We start from the raw sequence: 21890 nt of genomic DNA, 5'->3' as shown, positions 1-21890 counted from the left end.
TCACTGATCAGAGCGAGAGTGTCGCGAAAAGTCACAAAAGAAGTGTGTTTTTGGTTGCCAGGGCAAGACAACCCTGCACAGATTACCAAAAAAAAACAGCATTAAGGGACCAGTGGATGGAGTTTATTTTTACAGAGCATCAACGGAGTTGTGCAAGGGTTTTTGTTTGTTCCCTGCATTTCAAAGATGCTTGTTTTACAAACAAAGCCCAGTTTGACGACGGATTTCCGTATCGTTTATTTCTTAAGGATGATGCAATCCCAACGAAAAAGGGTCACGATTGTGTGTTGGAACCGCAGGCGGTAAGTAAAACTGCTTAAAATATCTCTGCCTCCTTGTTAGTGCGTCCCCTCCCATGCCGGAGACCGGGGTTCGAGCCCCGCTCGGAGCGAGTCGTTGCTGCTGCTGCTCTCGTTCAGTTTCAGCCTCGGGATCTGATTCTGGATCATAAATAAACGGCTGAATCTGACTGTTAGCCATGGTTTGTTTTGGATGATGTTTTTTTTTCCTCACGGTAATGTCACAACTTCCAAACGCTCTCAACGCAAAAGCCTACTGGCGCTCATGATTCTTTAGCTCCGCCCACACGTCACGCCTCCAGGCGCTCGTGTTTTTCCAGGAAAAATCGGTACAGACTGACTATCTTTCTCTTATGAATATAATAAAACTAAAGACTTTTTGGAGTTATGAAGGATGCAGTACTACTCTATAGGTACTCAAGATTAACAGGATATTGAGTGAAAACAAGCATTTCACCCCCCCTTTAAGAAAATAGGATTGCAAGGGCTCTTTCTGTCCCTTGTTTCAGAGAATACACTAAGTAGTGCTCTAGCATACTAGCACTCTATTTTATTTCTATTCTGCCAACTTGTTTGCTTCTATTTATGATATATAAAAAACTTGAACCTCTAACAGTAACACTATTCTATTCTATCTATCTTCTATCTTCATTCTTTTTATTATATAAAAAATAATATGATTTGCTAAGTGTGCTGCTAATGTAATATAGTTGCTCTTTTGTTGGTTTGATTGCTTCTATTGTCCTCATTTGTAAGTTGCTTTTGATAAAAGCGTCTGATAATTGACTAAATATAAATGTAAATGTTTTCTTAGGGTCTAAGAATAATTAGAATTATGTTCCCCAAATTTGAAAATTAAGCAAATTCAAATGTCAAAAATTCAAATTTAATGCGGACAATAAAAAAACATAAACATCGTTAAAAAATCTGTTTGCTGTCAGTTTTGACCCCCTCACATTCATTCCTTCATCTTCATCTTCCACACTGAGCTCTTCATCATTAGCTCTCACACAGAAGACACACACCCCCTCATCTGGTTTAGTTTGTGTCTCACACACATCTCCTGCTCACTGACAGTAATGTGATTCTCTGGGATTTTCCCCATGTTTGTTTCTTTGGTAAAAAAGCACATGCGATCATGCAAATGTGATCATGTTTTTAAAGTGCAGTGATTGTTTTCAGGGTTACTCACCGAACTGATCTGTATTCTTTCACCACAGGTAACAGATTCTGAAGAACTTTATCTGCTGTATGTTGTGCTCCAATAAACTGTTTCAGATCAAACACATCCATCTTCTGCTCTGATGTCAGCAACACATAAACTAGAGCTGACCACTGTGAAGAGGAGAGTCTGGTTTCTCTTATTTCTCCAGATTTCAGATAACCTTGGATCTCCTGCATCAGTGAATCATCACCCAGTTCATTCAGACAGTGAAACAGATTGATGGATTTCTCTGGAGAGCGATTCTCCCTGATTTTCTGTTTGATGAACTGAACTGTTTTCTCTTTGTTGTGGGAGCAGCTTCCTGTCTGTGTCAGTAGTTTTCGTAAGAAAGTCTGATTGGACTCCACTGAGAGACCCAGAAGAAAACGCAGGAAAAGATCCAGATGTCCTTTCTTACTCTGTAATGCTTCATCCACAGCTCTCTGATGCAGCTCAGATAGTGAATTATATTTCTTCTGGTTAAAAATCTTGGACAACCGTCTCTGTATGGTTTGGTCAAACACATTTCTCCTCTTGACTGTAAAGGAGAGGTGCACATACAGAGCTGCTAGATGTTCCTGAAGGCTCAGATGAACAAAGCAGAAGACTTTCCCCTGATACAAGCCCAACTCTTCTCTGAAGATCTGAGTGCACAATCCTGAGTACACTGCTGCTTCTGTCACATCAATGTCACACCCTCTCAGGTCTTCATCATAGAAGATCAGGTTTCCTTTCACAAGCTGACGAAAAGCCAGTTTCCCCAGTTTGAGGATCATGTCTTCATCTGTCACCTTCTTCTCATAGTCCTTCTGATGTTTGATGTTGGTCTGAAGGATCAGGAAGTGTGTGTACATCTGAGTGAGAGTCTTGGGAATCTCTCCTCTCTTTCCTCGACTCAACATCTTCTCCAGAACAGCGGCTGAGATCCAGCAGAAGACTGGGATGTGGCACATGATGTAGAGGCTCCTTGATGACTTCAGGTGTGAGATGATCCTGTCGGCCAGACTCTGATCACTGATTCTCTTCCTGAAGTATTCCTCCTTCTGTGGATCATTGAAGCCTCGTACCTCTGTCACTCGATGGACACACTCAGAGGGGATGAGATCAGCTGCTGCTGGTCTGGAGGTGATCCAGATGAGAGCAGAGGGAAGCAGATTCCCCACAATGAGGTTCATCAACAGCACATCCACTGAGGCTGTTTCAGATATATTAAACCGTTTCACTTTACTCTTAAACTTCAGAGACAGACGACACTCATCCAGACCATCAAAGACGAACAACACTTTACATTCATCACTGGATATTTCCATTTCTTTAGTTTCAGGGAAAAACACATGAAGAAGATCTGAAAGACTGAGTGTTTTGTCCTTCATCAGGTTGATTTCTCTGAAAGGAAGTGGAAATATGAGCTGGACGTCCTGATTCTCTTGTCCTTCAGCCCAGTCCAGGATGAACTTCTGCACAGAGACTGTTTTTCCAATGCCAGTGACTCCCTTTGTCAGCACAGTTCTGATGGCTTTGTCTTGTCCAGGTAAAGGTCTAAAGATGTCACTGCATTTGATGGCTGTGTCCTCTGTTGCTGCTCTCCTGGATTGTGTCTCAATCTGTCTCACCTCATGTTCATTACTGATCTCTCCTCTCTCACTCTCTGTGATGTAGAGCTCTGTGTAGATCTCATTCAGCAGTGTTGGGTTTCTCTGAGTCGCTGTTCCCTCATACAGACACGCAAACTTCTTCAGCAGATTTGATCTAAACATGTTGAGGACTTCATTGCTGGAAAATAAAAATTTAACATCATTACATGAGTTAAAAAGCACAATGTCTTATGCCAGGGGCGTTAGCCATCTTTTCAGAAGTGAGGAGGGCAGAAATTACACATACATACATATATGTATATGTATATAAACCATTACATTATAATAGAAAACATTACAATGTAAAATTTCTGTAATCTATATAGCCTACCAGTCAACAGTTTTTGAACAGTAAGATTTTTAATGTTTTTAAAGAAGTCTCTTCTGTTCACCAAGCCTGCATTTATTTGATCCAAAGTAGAGCAAAAGCAGTAATATTGTGAAATATTATTACTATTTAAACTGTTTGTTAATCTGTTAATCTGTTTGAATATATTTTAAAATGTAATTTATTCCTGTGATCCAAGCTGTATTTTCTGCATCATTCCTCCAGTCTTCAGTGTCTCATCCTTCAGAAATCATTATCATATGCTGATTTACTGATAATCAATATTTAAAACACATAAGTAAATTTTTTTAGCATTCTTTGATGAATAGAAGGATCCAAAGATCAGCATTTATGTGAAATAAAAAGCTTTCGCAACATTATACACTATATCATTCAAAAGCTTAGAGTCATTATAATTTTTATTTTTTGAAAAAAAAAAAAAGGAAATTAATACTTTTATTTAGCAAAGATTTTTTTAATTGATCAAAAGTGATGATAAAGACATAATTTTACAAAAGTTTTCTATTTCATATAAATGCTGTTCTTCTGACCTTTCTATTCATCAAAGAAACCTGAAAAAAAAACTACTCCGCTGTTTTCAACATTATCATAAGTGTTTTTTTGTTTTGTTTTTTGAGCAGCAAATCAGAATATCAGATTATTTCTGGAGGATCGTGTGAATGGAGTAATGATGCAAATTCAGCTTTGAAATCTTAATAAATTACATTTTGAGATATATTCAAATAGAAATCAGTTATTGTTTTGCTGTACTTTGGTTCAAATAAATCCAGGCGTGTTGAACAGAAGAGACTTCTTTAAAAAACATTAACAAGCTTACTGTTCAAAAACTCTTGATTGGTAGTGTATAGGCAACTTAAATTTTTCTATAATTTCAGGCTTTTAATTGGCTTAGAAATCTATAACTGCTTGACAAAAACAAATAACGATTTGTTTATATACTACAAACACTTTTTTTTATCACATAAGGCAGAATAGTTTATATACTGTAATAGCACTGTATTGTTAATACTTTATTTATAAAAACAACTGTTTTCACACAGAATAGCTGGATGCTGTTGCCAATATTAGGAGTTTCCTGGTATGACTTTCTGCGCAAGAGCGCCCTCCGGCTTCGAGTATGAATGAAACACACACTTCATGAGTGTATATAACACTCCTTGATGTTCATCTCGCTGGATTCTGAGTCTGAATAAGAGACTGTCCTGTCTCTTTGAGTTTAAATCTATATTTATTCACACCAGCTCTTGAAAACCTCTATGCTAACACACTTGACTAAAAAAGTGTGTAATCTACGCCCCTGTCTTATGCTGTTTCAATTGTTTAGATCTTATCTCTTACAGAAATATTATACCTGCGATCAGGCTGTGAAACTCCACTGTTAAACATTATTGGCTGAATCATAGACGCGTCACTCTTCATAGACACAGAGCTGGACTCTTCTGATCTCTTCTGATGAACTGAACTAAAACAGAGAAACATTAAAGCTCATTATTTAACACTAGAACCACCACAGTATACATTTTACCCATGGCTGTTTTTCAAATGTACATAACATATTTTCAATAAAACATTCAAGTCTCCCAGTCATTGAGTTTTACTAAAATGGTGTAAATTGCAATCCGCATTTATCTAATCGTTTAGATAAAACCAGATAAAAAAAAATAAAAAAAAACTTTTATACCTATAAACACCAGCGATCCAGAAAACATATTTAGATGTTTTAGTCTACTCATACATGTTCAAACTTTGGATTCATTAGCTTTTTTTTGCCATTTCTATTGTTTATTGTTCACTGCTGTGTTGCTATTTATTCTAGTCTGCTTGTCTCCTGGAAAAAAACTATTATATTGTGTAATCCGGTTAAAAAAGCATGAGCTGATACGTGATGATTGTAGTAGGCCTAACGTTTAATTAACAGAGTGTATAAATAGTGTGATTTAAAAGGTTGACATTAATTTAAAAAGTTGTTATAAAATGGTTAAAAGCCGTTTAAAAATTATTTTGTTTATAGTTTCATGGTAAAAGATTATGTTATTCTGAAAACTGTCCAAACCAGCATTTATGTGGTTAATACCGATGGGGCGGAGAGTCAGAGCTCGCGGGTTTGTTTAGAGCACGGACAGCGAGAGGAAAGAGAAAAAAAGAGTGTGTGAGACGAACGGAGATTTTCTGATTTAATTTGTGAGTTAGTAGTGCACAAACCAGTGTGTAGATTGTGTCTTATGATTGTTTACACAACAACCGGTGAGAGTGACAAGCTGCATATTGCAAAACGGGAGGAATTTCTGCACGAAGTTCAGTGACTGTTTATTTTTGTGTTACTGCTAATATTAACGATCAGTTAAATTTAAGTATAAGCTGGAGTCCGTTCATTACAAGTGAATGACATTTTCTAGCTAAACTTTGACTACCTCAGTTGAACTGTTTGAGGGGTTTATCTGCTGTTTTCGACCTGAAGACGGAAGGGACTCAAGACTGATCTTGGATTTACAAGGATTTCTCTCGTGAGTTTTACCGAAACTGTGAGGAGAAAAGAGAAACAAATAGAGTTCGTGCTGAAAGGCTGATCGGAGGCGGAGCCTGCTCATTTGATTGTTGGAGAAGGACTGGACAGAAACGTTATCATCAGGTATTTTTTCCTTTTGTTTGCTCATTGACGAGCGAAGCGGCCATTACTTTTGGGCCACAACGAACACAAGCCTCGCATCAGGCCTGCTACGGTATTTTGTTTTATAAGAATTTTGTTTGCCGGCTTTAGATTGTATTAAGGTGTGTGTGTGGGCCCACAAATTATGTTGGTTTAAGTGATTTTGAAGTTATTTATCGAAGTTTTCTGAATTAAGCCAATTGAAGATTAATAGGGTTTAAATTGTTGTCTGTACATTTATATATATATACAGTTTTGACAGTATTTTCTTTTTAAAGAAGAGAGACATTTTATGTTGAAGGTTTAAAAAATAACAATCATATTCTTATTTCATTTTCATATTTAATTGGAGATAATAATTTCTTTGAGTAAATAATTGAGATATATTTTTCTAAAATCTTGTGTTGTGTTACTTTATTACTGAAATAGGTAATCATTTTGTTCGAGTAGAGGCATATACAGAGACAGGGGTAAAAATCTTTATTAAAACTATAACTTAAGAACTGTGAATTCATAAGTTAGTTATAAAAACATTTCTGGTGTGTACTGTAAAAGAGAGATCCAAGATAATATTTAAAACTGAATTAATCAGGGTTAAAACATGTGATAAATACTTTAAAAGAACCCAAAAGCCCTGCCCTTAATAATATCCAGTCTGAGGGGAGTGCTACAATTGTAACAGTTTTTTTTTGGATTACCTAACTTATTTGTTGGTGTTGTTCTCAAATTATAAATGACATACCTAAACAAACTAATAATTAATTAGGTGAAGCTGTGCATGAATTTGTCATCGCATCACATCCTGTACAATGTTGTTTGTTGTTTATAGTCTATTTTAGTAATTTACATAACATGGGTTATCTTAATATATTGATTAAATACATTATGTATTATCATTTTTCACTACCCAAATATGTATTAACTTCCTTCTAATTTTCGTTGTCAGTGCAGGCTTGCTTAGCTTATATTGACCGTTATGAAAAATGATTAGTGTAGCCTGCATCAAAAGCTTTGAACATAAAACAATAAATATAGCTGATGACTAGACATAATCATTTCATGACTCTAGACACTTCTTGGTGAAGACAGTGGCATAATACAGTGAAATATGTTGTTCTTTAACCATATCAAAACAGTAATCATGCAAATCTTGAAAATCTACCCAGTTGCAGTTTTAGGTTAAAATGACCCCCGGCGGTTAAAGTGTTAAATGACTGTATGCAACAAATCAACTATACATTTATCGTTATCAAATTTTATATTAAAACTCAATTTAACTGTGATAATATATGACAATATTAAAAGTCATGTTATAATCATATTTTCACACAAATGTTATACCTGAGAATAGGTTGTGTATCTCCACTCTTAAAGTTTTTTGGTGGATCCATAGACCTGTCACTCTTCACAGACACACAGCTGGACTCTGCTTCTGATCTCTTCTGATGAACTGAACTAAAACAGAGAAACACTGAAGTTCATTATTTAAATGACTATATGCAACATATCAACTATACATTTATTATCAACATTCACTTTAAACAGCAATTTATAGTCATTAATGTACTGTGTTAATACAAAAACTGTGAACTTAACTGTGATAATATTTGACAATATTAAAAGTCATGTTATAATCATATTTTCACACAAATGTTATACCTGAGAATAGGTTGTGTATCTCCACTCTTAAAGTTTTTTGGTGGATCCATAGACCTGTCACTCTTCACAGACACACAGCTGGACTCTGCTTCTGATCTCTTCTGATGAACTGAACTAAAACAGAGAAACACTGACGTTCATTATTTAAATTACTGTATGCAACAAATCAACTATACATTTATTATCAACATTCACTTTAAACAGCAATTTATAGTCATTAATGTACTGTGTTAATACAAAAACTGTGAACTTAACTGTGATAATATTTGACAATATTAAAAGTCATGTTATCAGGGCCTGAATTTCGTTTTTTAAACTGGGGGGGAATTCCCCCCTTACATGGGTCACATGGGGGGGATCTAAAGATTATGGGGGGGAGAATAACTTTTGATGCATCGGTCTAATTTAATCATGTTCATTTATTAATATCTACAGATTTGTATGCATGAATTGTGCATTTCCAGTTCTCAAATCAGTTAACAAAAAAAACAAAAAAACAACTTTATACAAAATACATCATGCTCTTCAAATTGACATTAAGACCTCTGTTTAAACTAGGCCTATGCTATATATTAATGTCTATTTCAGTTCATGTGTTTCAGTTCAGTTCAATTCTTTGCTTTTTTTTTTTACTTTTGATATTGATATCGTAAATTGATATTAAGAACTCAGTTTAAACTATAAGTATTTATGTCTTTCATACATTTCAGTTCTATTTCAGTAATTTTTTTCCATTTCTTTTTTTCATGTGACTTATTCTAAGTTTCTCATCTGTCTCCTCATCTTCATTTCTTTCCATTTGATGATGGCTCTGTTGAAGTCAAACTGCTCAAGGGAAGGCCCAAGCTCTGAAATGATCATTAGATTTGTGAGACTTGTATTATTCAGTGAATTTCTGAATTTAGTTTTGATCCTGTTTTGTGTGCTGAATCCACGTTCACACGACACACTCGCTACTGGTATGACCATGGCTGTCTGAATGAGTTTCTCCATTTCAGTGAAAACTTTTTTCTTTGGATCGTGATCTGCATCATCCGAACTTGTCTTTCGCTTCAGCCAACGGTCCATATTTAAACTACTACGCTAACCAAACAATTAATTGTCTGTGGCCGTGTTTGTGCGCGCGGGAAATATGCTGCGCATAATGAATAGAAAACAAGGGGAAACGCGCAGTCACATGCTCAAACAAGTGGAAAGCTCGGGCGCGCGCGCCGCAGTCTCATTTCCACAAGCGCTTGCACTCTCGTGGCGTCTGTCGTTGCCATGCAACCAACTGCGCTCTCCATGATGACAAGAAGGATCAGCAAAATATTAATTGATTTCTAGCCCTTGCGTTAACTTTATTACTAGATATATTTATAGATATATTTATGGAGATGAAAAATATTAAAGGCGCCCTGTACAGCTATGATCAGCTGTTCGGCCGAGCATTCAATGTTGTGACGCTGTAAGCTGATCAGTTGGTTCGTTGCTGCCGCGCTCTATCACTCGCACACCATAAAGAGCAAAATGTTTTTTAATGTTTCAGTTTCGTTATTACAACGACAATTTGGAAGCGGATAACTTCTTCACAAACAGCTAATTTTGACTCAAAATGTTAGAATGCTGCACCTACACTTGATAGTGTGAATAAGATCAGCGCAACGCAGACCGCTGCATTGACAGCGTGAAACATGATCTGTCTACAGCAGCCAGGGCTCCGCCGTTTACTGTCTAGGAGCTCAGCGCTGAGACAGAAAATGCCGGTCCAGCGCTGATTGAGGAATTAAATTCGAAAATAAAAGACAATTTGACTAAACAATTTGACATATTTTTTCTCGCATCTGTGAATTTATTTTTTAATCATTTGCTCTGAGATGAAGCAAATATATTTGTGCGGGAATTTCTCGCACTATAAAAGCTAACCTTGCGGGAATGGTTTAAATTATGCGCAATCCCCGCATTCCCGCACCGAAATTCAAGCCCTGTGTTATAATCATATTTTCACACAAATGTTATACCTGAGAACAGGCTGTGAATCTCCACTCTTAAAGTTTTTTGGTGGATCCATAGACCTGTCACTCTTTACAGACACACAGCTGGACTCTGCTTCTGATCTCTTCTGATGAACTGAACTAAAACAGAGAAACACTGAAGTTCATTATTTAAATGACTATATGCAACATATCAACTATACATTTATTATCAACATTCACTTTAAACAGCAATTTATAGTCATTAATGTACTGTGTTAATACAAAAACTGTGAACTTAACTGTGATAATATTTGACAATATTAAAAGTCATGTTATAATCATATTTTCACACAAATGTTATACCTGAGAACAGGCTGTGAATCTCCACTCTTAAAGTTTTTTGGTGGATCCATAGACCTGTCACTCTTCACAGACACACAGCTGGACTCTGCTTCTGATCTCTTCTGATGAACTGAACTAAAACAGAGAAACACTGACGTTCATTATTTAAATTACTGTATGCAACAAATCAACTATACATTTATTATCAACATTCACTTTAAACAGCAATTTATAGTCATTAATGTACTGTGTTAATACAGAAACTGTGAACTTAACTGTGATAATATTTGACAATATTAAAAGTCATGTTATAATCATATTTTCACACAAATGTTATACCTGAGAACAGGCTGTGAATCTCCACTCTTAAAGTTTTTTGGTGGATCCATAGACCTGTCACTCTTTACAGACACACAGCTGAACTCTGCTTCTGATCTCTTCTGATGAACTGATCTAAAACAGAACAGATTTAACCCTTTATTATGAGAATCATCGGTAATAACAATAACTTTCATGGATATATCATTATATAACAGAAAGAAGAGATAGTGTACTTATGTGCTCATTAAAAATGACCTAATGATTAACAGATCATTATTTAATATAAATTAAAATGTTTACAAATGTCATGCTCAAATGGTTAGAACTTCAAATGATTTTGACAGATGATTTTCAATGATTTAAAGCTACATTAATAAATCGTTAAGACATTGTTGTTAATGTACTTCAGTTCTAAACAAATGTCAGCTCACATATTAACTTATGCTCTTTTTTACATTTACAAATGTTCTGGAAAACATGAGCTTAATCAGTAATTTAAAGCTCTTTACTATTCACTGAACTATTTACGTTAACACATTCATTAACTCATAATCACATCCTGTAAAGTAAATATATTTGGTCTTCATGTGTTGTGTAGATGTCTGCTGTTTTCACATGTTTTTGCAGTACCCAATCTAAAGTGGAAACTATTCATCATCTGTACATGTTTATTAATCTTTCAGTATCTTTATGGGTATTGGACTTCGTAACAATGTTTGTGTTAAGGGCTGTGAGTTATGTAAATGTTATTTGAAGACATAACACAAATTATAATTTGGCTGCAACCATGTTTTTGTTTCAAAACTTAGATTAGTATATCGTTAAACAGGGTATTCACTGAATCAAACATCAGCAAAAGAAAACTTTTTTTTTCCCAATATTTTTCAATACTTATTTATCAAAACTATGTAATATAACTGTACACTTTTGACCTCTTAACCAAACCTTAAATCTACCCAAACAACCAAACTTGTTCCTAACCTTTACCCGTATCACCTCTCAATAACAGCAGAAGTGTTGTACATTAACACAAGCTTTTAATCATTCTATAACATCTGTTAAAATCATTTATTGATTTTCAAGATGTGGATGAACTTATGAATTAAGTTTAATGAGATTTGTAAGCATTGTAATTTACATGAATTATCTGTTGATCATTAGTTAACAAGTGTAGTAAACACTAACAAGCACATTATTTCATATTTCTAGCTATGTGAATATATATTAACTAATGATCTGTTAAGCATTATATAATGTTTGTTAATGATTTCTTAAAGTATTATAAGGTGTTGTCAAATCATCATAATATAAAATCTTCATAAAGTATTAGCCTACTTGGTAATACTTTAGAATAATGGTCCATTAGTTAATGATCTAAGCAAGAACAATCCTTCTACAGCATTTATTAATCTTAGTTGATGTTAATTTCAACATTTACTAATACATAATTCAAATCAAAAGTTGTGCTTGTTAACATTAGTTAATGCAGTGTGAATTAGCATGAACTAACAACGAATAACTGTATTTTCATTAAACAAAGATGAATAAATCCAGTAATAAATAATAAATGTATTGATCATTGTTTGTTCATGTTAATTAATGAATTAACTAAGATTAACTAATGGACCATTATTCTAAAGTGTTACCGACTACTTATTAAAAGCAGGCTTGGGGGCTTTATGGTGTTATTGTTTTCAATAAACATTAGACTTTATTTATGTATCATGTAAACATCCATCTCTTTTCATAATAGATTATTTAATGTGTTTCTCAAAGTACCTGTGTGCTGGAAACAGATCTTCATCTCCAGATGTTTGTGTTTCATCCATGATGGATCTGAACAGTTTGATCTGCACAGACTCTAAATGGAGAGACAAACAATCACATAAACTAATCAAAGCTAATCAAACAGCCTTCATCCGCCTTATTTGGGACGTAAGCTGAATGATAGTTAGAGAAATATACTATTAACTGCTTTCAATCAAATACAAAAGCTTAGAAATATATTTAGCACAAGTGCTAAATGCTAGAGTTTTGAAGAATCTAATTCAGCAGGAAAAACATATGAAAAAAAATAAACAAATCATACCTGATTCAAATTCCCATGGGATAACTACACAACAAACTCCTGCTTTAGTATTTATTAGCGATTCTTTAAAGATTTATAGATATTATGTATTGTAGATCATCGATTCTGTCTGTTTAAAATGTCCACCTCAACTCTGTTCATTTAATTTCACTTTCACTTTTGAGGAGAACAGCACGTGACGAGGTTGCCAGATCCCAGGAAAATGTTCCTCGAAACAGCACTCTTTTAATCACAGACATGACCAGATGATGTGAGTTATGACACATTTTAAGAGATTTGCTCGTTGCATACACTCTTGAAATTTTCCACCCATTTCAGCTTAAATTCATGAAGTTCAAAGGCTGCATTTTGTTTTAAATATTGTCAAGTGTTGGATTGCTCTGTTAGTTGACATGACTGTACAGTATTAGTTGTTTCAACTAAAGCCTGGAATACATTACACAACTTTCCCCGATTTACAGTCTGAAGAAGATGACGCTAGTTGCTGAAAGTCAGAGTCAGTCTGCAGATCTGAGTTGACAGAATTCATAGAAAATCATGTAGCGTATGATGCTCAATGACTCTGACATTGTTTTAAACTAATTAATGATTTAATGACTCATTCATAAAGACAGACAGTGCTTTATTTTTGAATGAATCATTTCAACGAGTCAATCATTCAGACAGTGACTTGCTGACATTTACTGGATATATTTTCAATTGAAAAGTATTGCATTTTTTCCAATATTTCTTATCTCTATATTCAAATGTTATCTGTAAAACATGAATCTTATCATTTAACACTGAGATATGAAACTTTTATAAATACATTTTCATTTTAGTTTCAGAGGTGAAGAAAGGAATTATTTCATTATGTACCGAGTGCAGCAGACAAGTGGAAATGTAACTGCTACAGCAAAGCTCCGGCTTCTTACAAATATCTCATTCTTAAAGAAACACATCACACCACACAGAGACCAGTTTAAGAATTACATTTTTTTTTTCTCCATACCAAAACGTTTTGTTGTATAGACAAGGAGTTTTTTTTGATTGTAATACATGATTGTGAACATAACATATTGTAAAAAAAAAAAAAACTTAGACTTACACTCTTTCCGGTACAATTAAAATTATAAATGAGGACTGACAATTTCAGATCCTGAATTAAATGATTAACTCTAACTGAAGTTCTATTTTATATATATATATACATATTTAGTGACGCGTGTCCCAAGCACTCATCACCGTCACCCTGGAAATGGAGCAGAAACACCCGTGAAACACGCTGCCCAATGAGTTCTGCCAGCAGACCCCGGCGCTCAGGCCACCCAGTTACTGCCGAATATGACTGCCCACAATGATGTGGAAGGTTACCTAAAGATGTTTGAGGCCATCGTGACTCAAGAGGGCTGGCCTCGGTAGGAATAGGCTCGTGTGCTGGCACCGCTGCTGACGAGGGAGGCCCGTGTGGGGCTCTCATCTATATGCAAGTGTTCCACGACTGGGAGTATAAGGCCCGCTTACCAGCACGGGCCCAAACGACTGAACTCTCCCGCCTGGCACAAAACTGGCTTCTCGTTGGGGAACCCACCGCTGCTCAGGTGGCCGAGCGCATGGTGATCGACCATCTGGTTCGGGCCCTTTCCCGCCCTCTTCTGACGCTACAACAATTACAAACTCTACGAGCACTCAAATTGATTTAGCTTTTACAAACAGGCCAGAAAGGATTTTGAAATCATATAATATACTTACTGGATTGTCTGATCAAAATCTCATAATGGTCACCAGAAAATTAAATAAAAGGCGTTTTAAACCTTTGCCAGACACAGAATCCTTTAGGATACCAAAGCAGGAACAAAAAAACTTAATAGATTCAATTGATGATGTAAATTGAGATGAATTACTCTCTGACGTAAACTTGGACAAGGATTGCTTTCTATTTTCTAATAAAATACAGCAAATCATTAATCAATTTACACAGAAAATTAGATTACGAGCTAAAAAAAAGATGTCCTTCCATGGTTAAATGAATCTGTTGTGAAATTGATGAAAGAACGAGATCATTCCTTGAAGCTGGCTGTAAAATCAGGATGTCATAGGCATCAATTTATCTCTTTAAGAAATAGAGTAGTGAGAGAATTAAGGAGATCGAAAGCTGACTTTTTCATTACTGCTTTGAATAGTGCATGTGGAAATTTTAAAATAACCTGGCATTATATAAAAAAAACTGACAGGTGAGTCCTACAAAAATAAGACAAAACAAATGCAAGTTGAATTAAATGGAGACATTTTAACAGAATCCAAGGTATAAGCTGATGCCTTTAACATCTATTTTATTGAATCGGTAGCAGAAATCTCTAAGAACTTTATAATAAAACAAAAAAAGAACACCTAGTGTCTGCAACAGTCTTTCTTCATAGCAAACATCACTGAGACTAAAGTCATTGGTATAATTAAAACATCAAAACCATCTAAGGCCAGGGATAAATTTGGAATGGACACGAACATGCTTTAAGTGTTAGTTCACCCAAAAATCTAAATTATGACATTAATAACTCAAGATTCAGGATCTGCTCTGGCTACCCCAATTGCTTCTATTATTAATCTGTCTATTTCCAGTGGTCACTTTCCAAACGCCTAGAAATCTGCTATTGTTGTTATGTCAGTTTTTAAGTCTGGTCTATCTACCTCCATGAATAACTACTGACCAATAAGCATTCTTCCAGCCATTTCTAAAATTGCTGAAAAATGGATGGCTGAGCAGATTGTCCAGTATTTAAACAGTAGCTCCCCCTCTTTTCACACCATGCAGTTTGGTTTTAGATCCAAACACTCCACTGAAACGGCTACGTGCCTTTTCATAGAGAAAATTCAATTGTCTCTTGACAAGGGGGGAGTAGTAGGGGCGGTATTCTTAGATCTCAAGAAAGCCTTTGATACAGTGATACAGTTAAATTTTCTCGTGACACTGTTAGTTGGTTTGAATCCTATCTGCATGATCGTACACAATCTGTACTAATTAACAACTGCAATTGTGTGTCGCTTAGACTAACCACCGGGGTTCCTCAGGGCTCAATATTAGGGCCCTTCTTATTTAGCCTTTATATCAATGACTTTCCTAATGTTTGCTCTGAAGTAGAATGTTTAATGTATGCAGATGACACCAGCAATGACTCGTGTTACATCCTGGTTGCAGGAGAACTGCCTGTAGCTAAATATTTAAAAAACTAGGTATGTTCTTCAGCAAAACCAATAGAGCTTCATTTAATCCTGACTTAATAGTTGCTGGAGAAAAATTACGAATCGTAAATCAATACAAATATATTGGCTTAGTAATAGATTCACATCTCTCCTTTAAAGCCCATATTGAAAAATATGTAAAATAATCAAGTTTAATCTTGCAAATTTCCGCTCGATGTTTTTTTACATTCCATGATTTTCAGCCATCTCAACTACTGCTTTACAAGTTGGTCTCAAGCAAGTCAGAGCGCAAAAATACCTTTGGAAACATTATACAAACAAGCCATTAAAATAATGGACAAAAAAATAAAACAAGGCACTATCATCACTGTGCAATTTAAAGAAAACACACAGCCTTTTAAACTGCAACAGTATTCATAAGTTTTTAAATCAGAATCTCATATACAAAGGTACACATGATTTGGCACCAGCTCCTCTGGCTGAGTTCATCAGCCAAAGAAACAGCTCTGAGCGCGTTACTTGAGGCTCTGCCAGAGGGGACTGTGTCATCCCTCTGTGCAGGAGTGTTTTCAGTCACTCGTCCTGGTCAGTGAGGGATGCTACTGAATGGAATTATATACCTGAGGTTAGACAGCTCATCACTTACAAGGTCTCTACAAAAAAAATTAAAATTTGGCTCATTAACAATAATGTCTGCCAACATTAAAAGCCGAGCCCATTGAGCTGTATTATATATTTGATATACTTTAGCTATTTTGAAAATGTATTTTTTGTGTGTCTTATTATTGTAACATGTACAGTGTACTTTGAGTTATTTTACAGTGTAATTTATATTGTAGTTATATTGTAGTCAATTTGCCATAGACTTGCACATGTATTTTCTTGTTCGTATTTAATGCTTTTTTTAATCTTGGCCAGGGGACTGCAGATGAAAAATATCCACTGGTGAGACACGTCTCCAGAAGACTCCACGCTATTGCCTCTGATAAACCAGTCTTACAGAAAGCAGTGTGTGACCGGCCAGCCCCAGCACGGGAGATCGACACGGGCACCCAGCACATAAGGACACAGAGGAAAGACGGGCAGATAACGGAGCACCAGTACACGTCACCACACACCATGGCACTTCAAACCTATTCCAAACATATTTTTATTCAGACATATAGTAATAGATACTTATAGTGTTAATAAATGGTTTATTAACATGTATTTCTACTGTAATTCAGGGTTTATTCAGGTAGTTATAAAACATATGTAGTTGTTAGTTAACTATTTTTGTGAGCTCATCTAAAGTGAGGACTATTTATGCCTTGTAAAGCTTTTACAAATGAGATTTAAAGGCTGTTAATATTTCAATGTTCTGTATCACTGTGTTGTGTTTGTTTCTGTTTTTTGTTTAGAAGATAACTGAGCCGAGTTACTTACTCTAATGTTATTTTGACACGTGACATTCTTTGTTCCCGAGGAACATATAAAAAGTTATTTTGTAGAATGTCTCATCTCCACACATTGAAAGTCAATGGGGTCAGTATTCACACTTAACTCTTTGATTAGTTGATCGTTTTCATCTTGTGATATGCAAGAACCAATGAGGTAAAGTTGTTGATGCATCAACATATCTGGGTTGGATTCTGAAAACAGAAACATTCAGAATGCAATAGAAAATGAGTTTGAAACAACATGACAGTCAACAAATAAAAGCATTTTATTAAATGCACTATTCATTATGTCTATTTAACTTGTTAGTGTTGTCTCATTGTCTCACACAGTATTTTTTTATAAATCTGTCTTGAAAACAAGATATGACAGCTAAATGTTAAATTTCAACAGTGTATTAGAATATAAAAATAATTGCATAATATAAATGTTGATGGTGAGCAAGTCGCTCACTCACACGTCTTCTAACTAGCCGTGGCGTCTATTTTGTGCCTAAGTGGTATATCTACATCTTCTCGTTAACTAATGCATCATGGACAGCAGAAAATTTTCAACCAACAGCAATAAAGGCAATGCTTTTCATTTTCCATTTCTTATATGCAGTTGTAGCCAAAAGTGATGTCCGGTGAGGACATTTCTATATTTGCTTTAGATGATCTTACAAAATAAAAAAATACATAGAAAACCAAAAGGCTCACAGGAAATAAGGCATACATTAAATACAATAATAAACTAATTTATTAATATTTAATTGGTTCCCTCGTCTTTGATGAAAGCACAAATTTGCAATATGTGTTAAAATATTCTTACTAATAAAACATTTGAATAAAGGGTGACAATGTCCATTTTCCTAGGACATAAATCATTTTTGGGCACTACTCTAACTAAACTTAGCTGTTTGTCCCGTATTCCACTCTGAGCAATCTGGTCTCTCTAACAGTGTAATAAATGAGAAATAAATGGACACTGCATATGATAAAGACAAAAAAAATACAACAGTATTGTTTCTTCAGAAATACCACAGTAATATTTTATTCTCTTTTCAGAACAAAAACAATAGCTTATTATTTTTTCAATAAATCTTAAACATGATTTATGAAAACGCTTAAATTTGCTCAAGTCAACATGAATATTTAATGACTGTTTAGTAATATTTATTAACATTCAAAGTAAATTTAATTAACTAAAATATAATGTCATCTTTTGGTTACACAAATATGAATATGGTATATCTTGGCCTAAAAAGGCTAGAGTGACAATCCCAGTCTCCCAACGAGACACTGCATCTACTTCTTCATCTGAAGGAGATGAAGCAGGCGTCCCAGAGGCATGGCAAGTGGATGCATTGTCGTGTTCCCTCCCAGGGAACCATGGTTACATGCATAACCTGAGACATTCCCTCTTGAGGGAACTCGCACTACATCCTCTGAAAGACACTATTGTCACTAAACACACACACAAACAGGGAGATCCAGTAGCAGTGTTTAATGGTATATCTAGAAACATAATTCAGCCAGGCAAAGGTCGAAAATCAGGTAAGCAGTCCAGAAAACAAGAAACATAAACAATGGCAAGAAAACACAAAATACAGGGTGACATTAAACAAGGACTCCGTGACAATGACAGAAACGAACAGGGTATATATAGACAGGTGCAAACAATTTGAGTGGGAACATCTGTGTGCAATGAAGTGATTAGTCCAGATAAAGGCTTGTGTGAAAACAGTTCCTGAATTGGGGTGATGATATGGGGAAGTGAGACCTCTAGTGGACACCCACCAATAGGAAAAATGTGTTGCTCATCTGCTGTTCAATCTCATCTCTTTAGATCAATTTGATCTTCTCATATTCATATCATTCTGTGATCATTTGTTTCTGAGTTACTTCTCCTAAGGGTCCCTTAGGAGCAAGACATAAGCTAAAAAGAGACAAGACACTAGTAAGACAAAGGAGGTTAAATTGAGAAAACCATTTGAGCAATACTTGAGAAGTGGGATAAACAGCGGAGATCTCATAATTGTATACCCCTGATCTCAATTATGTCTTGGTTATTTGAAAGAGAATTAAAGAGAATAACATGAGATGAATCTGAGACTTTTATGAGACAAATCTGAGAATTAGGAGCCTAAAAAGAGATCTTATTATTGTGTGTTCAACGTCTCTTCCATCTCTTGATAATTTATCTTTAATGTCTTACTGAAGCTATATATGAGAATGATATCTGAGGTATATTTGAGAAATACAAGAACAAACTGTTAATGCAATTTAAAGATTAATTATCTATATTAATTAAAAATAACTGTAAAAACAATACTCAATATTGAAAAGTTGAAAACTGTATTTGTGTAATACCAGTACAACACTTCAAGACAAAAAACACTGACCAGCAAGTGGAACGTGGGATAAGTGAAACAACAATGTTAGGCTCACACATGAAAAGTATGGTGGCCTGGAGGTGCAAACCAACATGAAAAGGGTTTGGTTAGAATGCTAACTATAGTAAGGTTCACTTGTACCAACTCAGCCCACTCCTCAGATGTAGTTGCTAGAGTGTGGGGACATCACTAATACAGTACAACACTTCCAGATTGTAAAAATAAAACACTGACTAGCACATGGAACAATAATGTTTGGCTCACACACACATGAAAAGTACGGTGGCCTGGAGGTGTAAACTAACATTACAAAATCTGAAACATTTTTACAGAGCTTGAGACCAATTTAAAATTTTAGAAAACATTTTTAAATATCATAAAACAAATTACATTACCATAACACATTTACTAGTCCTGAAACAAATGTAAATTTCAGAAAACAAATTACCAAGAACACACTTTTACAAACACCAAGACAAATTTACAAATATCAACAACCGGAAAGGGAATGTACCAACTCCGAGGTTGAACCGAAGGTGAATGGGAGCAGCCAATAGGAATTGTTGTCGTTGTTCACTTCCTTGTTTTGTTCAGAAGACGCCGCAGACATGTATGTGTGCTACCAATGTCTCACATTTGCCTACAAAAATAACAGCAAAAGGCAGTGAAAAACAGTATCCAGGGGGCTAATGCACAAAATTAGAATTAAACAAATCAAGGATAACTGAAAAAGCGAGGCTTGACCAAGTCTAGTATGTGCATCTTGGCTTGGTCACAACTTTAAACAGTAAAAGTGCTTAAGTGAACATCAATTATGCACCTATTGTATTTTAAAGGGGGGGTGAAATGCCATTTCATGCATACTGAGTTTTTTTACACTGTTAAAGAGTTGGATTCCCATGCTAAACATGGACAAAGTTTCAAAAATGAAGTTGTACGTTTGAAAGAGTATTTTTCTTCCCAAAGTACTCCTTACAGTTTGTCACAAGTTTCGGAAAGTTTTTTTCGAGTATGGTTCTGTGTGACGTTACCAAAAAATAAAAAAACAGCATTCAGGGACCAGTGGATGGAGTTTATTTTTACAGAGCATCAACGGAGTTGTGCAAGTGTTTTTGTTTGTTCCCTGCATTTCGAAGATGCTTGTTTTACAAACATGGCCCAGTTTGACGACGGATTTGCGTATCGTTTATTGCTTAAGGATAATGCAATCCCAACGAAAAAGGGTCACGATCGTGTGTTGGAACCGCAGGCGGTGAGTAAAACTGCTTAAAATATCTCTGCCTCCTTGTTAGTGCGTCCGCCTCCCATGCTGGAGACCCGGGTTCGAGCCCCGCTCGGAGCGAGTCGTTGCTGCTGCTCTCGTTCAGTTTCAGCCTCGGGATCTGATTCTGGATCATAAATAAACGGCTGAATCTGACTGTAAGCCATGGTTTGTTTTGGATGATGGTTTTTTCCTCACGGTAATGTCACAGCTTCCAAACGCTCTCAACTCAAAAGCCTACTCGCGCTCGTGATTCTTTAGCTCTGCCCACACGTCATGCCTCCAGTCGGTCGTGTTTTTCCGGGAAAAATCGGTACAGACTATCTTTCTCTTATGAATATAATAAAACTAAAGACTTTTTGGAGTTATGAAGGATGCAGTACTACTCTATAGGTACTCGAGATTAACAGGATATTGAGTGAAAACGAGCATTTCACCCACCCTTTAATACAGGCTGAAATAAATAAGTGTATAAACAATTGCTTAAACAACAGTCCTATGAATGATAATGGAATAGGATTGAGTGAGATGCAGGAATGTTCTAGGATGGAGGGTTAACAAATAAATATAAGGATTTTGCATGTTTATAAGCATAAGTAGGGAACATTTAACTGTTCATAAGGAAGATTGCCTGGGGGAAGAAACTGTTCTTGTGCCTTGCTGTTCTGGTGTTTGCGGCTCTGAGACGCCGGCCAGATGGCAAAAGTTCAAAGATGGGGTGACTTGGATGTGAGGGATCCAGAGTGATTTTCTGAGCCCTTTACCTCACTCTGGATGTATACAGTTCTTGAAAGGGTGGGCAGGGGAGCACCAATAATACTTTCAGCAGTCCGAACAGTTCTCTGTACTCTTCTGATGTCTGATTTTGTTGCTGAACCAAACCAGACAGTTATTGAAGTACAGAGGACAGACTCAATGACGGCTGAGTAGAACTGTTTCAGCAGCTCCTGTGGCAGGTTAAACTTCCTCAGCTGGCGAAGGAAATACAACCTTTGCTGGGCCTTTTTAACAATGGAGTCAATGTGATTGTCCCACTTCAGGTCCTGAGAGATGGTGGTTCCCAGGAATCTGAATGACTCCACTGCAGTCACAGTGCTGTTCATGATGGTGAGTGGGGAAAGTGCAGGTGGGTTTCTCCT

At 35.8% G+C, this 21890-nt stretch overlaps 1 protein-coding gene across 11 annotated transcripts in view; it reads right to left on the bottom strand.

Annotated features, from left to right (window-relative positions):
- Nucleotides 1-12646, bottom strand: part of LOC127967046 (NACHT, LRR and PYD domains-containing protein 14-like) — a 61316-nt gene extending 48670 nt beyond the window's left edge. Inside the window, exons 1-9 of one of the 11 annotated variants that reach the window (XM_052568293.1) lie at nt 12500-12646; nt 12190-12271; nt 10429-10542; nt 10111-10224; nt 9793-9906; nt 7793-7906; nt 7475-7588; nt 4838-4948; nt 1492-3276 (exon numbers count right to left, since the gene is read on the bottom strand). In XM_052568293.1, the coding sequence (XP_052424253.1) occupies nt 1492-3276; nt 4838-4948; nt 7475-7588; nt 7793-7906; nt 9793-9906; nt 10111-10224; nt 10429-10542; nt 12190-12239 (2516 nt within the window). In that variant the 5' untranslated portion in view covers nt 12240-12271; nt 12500-12646. The remainder of the gene's footprint in view (nt 1-1491; nt 3277-4837; nt 4949-7474; nt 7589-7792; nt 7907-9792; nt 9907-10110; nt 10225-10428; nt 10543-12189; nt 12272-12499) is intronic. The other 10 variants (XM_052568294.1, XM_052568295.1, XM_052568296.1 and 7 more) reach the window with 10 other exon arrangements.
- Between the last annotated feature and the right edge of the window lie 9244 nt (nt 12647-21890).

This window comes from Carassius gibelio, chromosome A4, assembly GCF_023724105.1.
Source record: "Carassius gibelio isolate Cgi1373 ecotype wild population from Czech Republic chromosome A4, carGib1.2-hapl.c, whole genome shotgun sequence".
NCBI classification, from domain to species: Eukaryota; Metazoa; Chordata; class Actinopteri; order Cypriniformes; family Cyprinidae; genus Carassius; species Carassius gibelio.
The sequence above is the reverse complement of the archived record's forward strand: the minus strand, read 5'-3'. Positions and strand labels throughout refer to the sequence as shown.